Source organism: Loa loa (genome assembly GCF_000183805.2).
Source record: "Loa loa unplaced genomic scaffold supercont3.12, whole genome shotgun sequence".
Classification (NCBI taxonomy): domain Eukaryota; kingdom Metazoa; phylum Nematoda; class Chromadorea; order Rhabditida; family Onchocercidae; genus Loa; species Loa loa.
Genome location: NW_018108192.1, coordinates 112422 through 117573, shown reverse-complemented (window position 1 = coordinate 117573; position 5152 = coordinate 112422). Strand labels below are relative to the sequence as shown.

The 5152-nt window shown below is 35.1% G+C and overlaps 1 protein-coding gene across 1 annotated transcript; it reads left to right on the top strand.

The window, feature by feature from the left end:
* Window positions 1-4029: 4029 nt before the first annotated feature.
* LOAG_09290 (hypothetical protein) lies at window positions 4030-4541 on the top strand (the record flags this gene model as incomplete). Its single annotated transcript, XM_003144818.1, has 2 exons — window positions 4030-4265; window positions 4439-4541. The coding sequence occupies 2 exons, from the start codon at window positions 4030-4032 to the stop codon at window positions 4539-4541; spliced, it is 339 nt and encodes a 112-aa protein (XP_003144866.1).
* Between the last annotated feature and the right edge of the window lie 611 nt (window positions 4542-5152).

The following is a 5152-nucleotide window of genomic DNA, read 5'->3' as shown; positions in this document are numbered from 1 at the left end:
TGTGTGTGTGTGTGTGTGTGTGTGTGTGTGTGTGTGTGTGTGTGTGTGTGTGTGTGTGTGTGTGTGTGTGTGTGTGTGTGTGTGTGTGTGCAGTGGTTGTGTGAACTGATGAATTTCTTGAAAGTTTAGATATATACATTCTTGATTTAATCGGTTTCTTATGTTGTTAGTGAACAAAACCATAAGATGAGATAAAGATTTTCAGAGATTCTTAAGATGTGTGCTCGAGTCACAAACTATCTTTATGGTAACATTAGCAACTGGTTTCGAATCCAATTAATTTTTGGATTTACTCCAGTTGGTTATTCCAGCAGATTAAGGTGTTCGGTTAAGGTTGATAATTTAGGGCTTATGATCCGGAATAGGCAAATTTCTGTAACAGTATTGTCTGCTAAATATTGCCGTAGAAAACTCTATTTGAAAGAATTCAAAAAAAAAAAACGTTAATAACGATGAGTAAAACGAAATGAAACATAATGTTGCCCGAAGTTTGATCCCATATTAAAGGTGAAGGTAAAAGCAGTGCTTTCTCTTCTGCTAATTATCATACTTTCTATCATTTGCTGTTAATTTGGATTAAAATAATTGAATATTCGATAGCAAGCAAGAAATATTATCTGTGTGCATTCCTTGGTGAGATGATCCAACATATAACCTAAAGAATGCCTTTGGATTACTTGACATTCATTACTCATCCCCTTGAAATAGAAACTATTTGGGAAGGCGGGAAGGGGTTGAAATGCATTCAAATGATCCGGACACCATTTTTTTTAATTCTAAAATGTGAGACACATTCCATTGTTGCGCATCTAACGTTTTTTATGGCTCATTTGACGCCGATTTAAATGTGACTTCAGTAGTGTTCGCATGTATTTTCGCATATGCGTGTGGCCATGTAGAATGTTTGTGATCAGCCGGATCACTTTTTATGGAATAGCATCGAGGTGACATCAAAAGATAACCTATGTTGACTTCACTGTTCATTGTCGTTGCTGAAATAAGCATGGTATGCATATGAATAAAGCTTCGGATATTCTTTTATTATGCTTCTGAACTAATCAAGGTAAACCTGCCTCAATTTTTTTTAGACATCAGCTGAAATTTTAGTTGGACAAATAAAAATCAGTTATCGCTACAAACGGAAAGCAACATGTATCCTGAAAGCTATTTTAGATAATTTTGTTAGCTTCAAAATGATCATAACATGCAACAATATGAAATCATGCGCCAAATGAAAAATGAATTACTCAAGTATAGATTAGACTATGAGAAATGAATATATTCACGAGAAACTATTCTGAACTATAAATTGTTCTTTTAACATATAAATCTTTTTGAAAAGGATGGAAAATATATAGAGTAACAGGAGAATATTAATTTATGCTAAATTTCGAAAACCTTACTCTTCTAATGTTTAAACAAAAAAAGACCATTTAGTTTTAGATCTAAAAATAATTTATGTATTTATTTTACTTATAATCTGCAATCTATAGCACAGGAGAAGAAGAGTTAGATGGAATCTGCATGAAGTATTGTATTTCGTTTTCTGTTCATCCTTCTAAATAACTGTTTCGTCGTAAGAAGCAGATATGACTTGAGAAATTAGCCATCCTCTTTTTATTTTCTCTTTTATCACTTCCAGCCTAATGCAGTAGTAGTTATTATAACAGGTTCGGTTTGTATATCAAGAGTTTGTCACTTCATCTGCCCAGGTGGAACTTTATTAGGAAGGATTGTTGGAGACGTTATCGCATCAAGGAATCTGAAAGATTTTGGTGCCTCAGCTAGAGGAGAGTTGGAAAGGGTGTTTTTTTTAGTTGATAATTTCAGAATTAATGTTTGCTGCTTCTTGACTGATCGCCCTTCCATCATATCACTACCTTCCAACTGTCTATTCATTTCAGTTTGAAAACACGTGTTTCTCTTTTACAAAAAATTTACAACTTTAAAGAGGCTGTTAATTACATCCACCTTTATCATCTTTTCTCGGGGCCCTGAAAGAAGTAGAAGTTAGGTTTAAAAAGGATTATTCTTCGGTGAAAGGATTATTTTTGTGGTGGTAATCTTAACTAAATATAGCGATCTTTTAACAGAGAGTCATAGATTGGGAATGCCGACATTTCATTTAATTGATGGAGTGTGTTATAAACTAAAGAGGTTCCCATACGTTAAGGTGTATCAAAGAACAAACAGTTCAGTTTAATAGAAGTTAAAAGGGAAGAAAAGAAAGAAAAGTTCATTCAGTGTCATTTCTTTAATGCTTTATTTGCATACAAACTAACAACAATTCCTCTTGTCTCTTGTTGTTCGAGCTTTTTTTTTCTGGCGTCTTTTAACCATTTTGGGACCGAAAAGATGTTCGAAAAATTGTCGCGTTCTTTTGATCTTTTCATAAAAACAGCAGTTCAACTGCATCGAAACATTTTGCCTACTAGACGACGTCGTCGCCAGCTAGTCTCGACTCTCGACTTGTAAACTACTACTCATCTCTACCCCTTTAGCACACACTCTCCTATCAACCAATGAATAAACACTTGAGAGTTGTCAGATACGGTACTCGTAAAGCAATTGATCGTGGTTCTTTACTGCTTGGCAACGCTATCATCAAAAAATAAAGAAACCTTGATACAGTTCAAATCATCTCTAAGAGTTCATTTCATGAAGCCAACATATCATTTCTACATGACTGATTTGTTGTTGTCAATAAATACGATGGATTAATATTTTGTCAACTTCAATTTATCTTTTCGCGAAAATTTTTGATCTTAACAGTGTGATCATATGGAACCGTCCAGCTATTCTAGGCCACTAAAAGTAACTCAGTTTTGTTCATTCAATAGCATAAAGACTAACTCGTGTTCATTAAACCATCACTGCCTGCAGACAATTGCTTAAATCACTCTTTGATCTCTTGTTCAAAAATGAATGAAATTCAATTTACCTGATCAAAATTGTGTTTGCTGTTAATCTTTCAAACAATTTGTTTCCAGCGAGATTGCTTAAAACGTATAGATTGAACTGAAATTGAAATGTATAGCACCTTTGATTTATTCGTGGTCATTGCATGCAGTCATGGATATCAAATTTAATTTCCATTTTATTTCTTTATTTGCATAAAATTTGTTTTATGCTATTTCAAGTATTCCCATTGTATTTCCATTTCTTCGATTCCTGTTCATTGTGTCTTTTGTCCTTCCACATCTCTAGCAGTCCACGGTCCCGTAAATGCAATAAGCGTAATATGAACGCAGTCATCGCATTTGTAACCTGTTCAAATTTTTCACGAGACTCGAAGAGACGATTAAATGCCTTAGCATAAAATGAGATAGACTGTTTTAACGAGGTAAGAATTTCGGAAAATTTTTCAGGATTAAAATTTTTGGAAATTCCATACGTCTTTTCGGGGTGAAAGAGACCTAATTAAAACTGTCGTTCGTAAGGCGTCCAGAAATGTTCTCTGAAAAATCAGGAAAAGGAAACGATGTCCTAATTCTGCCCATATATTTGTCGTTTCATCAATGAGCTATCCATCAGCAACAGTAGATAAATCTTTCACCTACTCGGTCCTGAATCTTCCATCCGAGGTCCGAAATTTCACTTCTTTTTCTGATTCTCAACTTAATACCTCAAAGCAATGTTCCCAATTGCTCTCATTATTCTTCTACTACAATCGACCTTTCATATCCTAACAGTTCTGGGTCACAGCATGATCAGTTCCGATTGTTCTGTTAGAAGACTGCTACATAAATATTTTTATCCGCATATATCACTCTTGATGTCGTTCCACTTCACCTCCCAATTATGCTAATTGATGTCCGAGGTAGAGAGGAGGTATAACTTCATTGTCTGCGCTGGGCAATGTTAACCGGTTAGAAAAAATTTCAAACTTTGGGTATTTAGAAAAAAAAATTGATATGCGTATCCTTTTATCTCTCCCGCATGTTCACTATCCCTCCCCTGTATCAAAAAGGTAAAAAAAAGACGGAGTACCTGGAACTAACTAATAGACTCATTCAGGACAAGTTAGGAATGTGCCAAGAAACGAAATCACTGAAATCTGATTTCCCTCTGATCTTGATGAGTAGCTATTTGCTGCATACGATGAACTGGTTTCGAGTAGAATTAACAAGAGCTGGTTTTTGGTGTAATGTCTATTTTGAGAGGGCGAAGTTTCTGCTTCACCTCTCCAGTGACATACCTTCTAATTTCGCTTATCTTTCCTGGAGTAAAGGATTAAGTGGAGTAAAGCATGATAGATGCAATAGGTTATTGTGAAAATGAGCTTAAATAATCAGAACTGCGATCAAGCTGGTAGTTGTTGTGAAATAGAATTAACTGTCCAATTATCGGAATACCCGTATATTGTTCTATTCCGGCAGGGCCAGCACGAGATATCCCGTATTTAGTGATTTATCATCATCCGCCCGCATTGTTTCAGAATCCCATTTCATGAATTGCGTAAGGAGATGGATTTTGCGATGAGTTTGGTTGATGAATTTAAGTACCCGTTGCTCTACTCCTTGTTCACAGTTAATGAATAATTCATTGGTCGCGTATAACAGTTATTTCTTTTTCTTTTCAACATTTACTGTGAAATTGGAAATAAGCCGTTAAAAACTCGAAAATATGTGAAATTTAATCTTAATCGAACGTAATATTAGGATGTGAATTTAAAATTTTTTTAAACGACGACTTACCGGTCAGCAAAGGCCTGTGTGGGAAGTTCGGGTACTGTCTTTTTGCGAAACACCCATTTCTTACTGCTGCGCATATTGATGCTTCAATTCTCTTATTGTTAAGGGTACTGGTAGTTTCACTTATTATCTTATTGTCTTGAGATTTGATTTGAAATATTAGAACATTTATTGAAGAGAAACGAAATTTAAAGAAGTTTAAAAAGATATGCTGGAGTGATATTTCTTAACTATCTTCATCGTTCACGCGGATGATTTCTCACAAACCAAAAAGGATAGTTTCCTGGACGACATGCATTTTCTTTTTTCGGATTGACAAGATGAGACACTACGAATTTAGGGCATGCTCCTTCTTCTTCCTTTTCCTTTTCACGGATACTCATTCTCCTTCTCCTTTCATCCTTTCCGATTTATTCCAATCCATAAATCCTCTCTATACTTGTGCCCACCGTTAATCA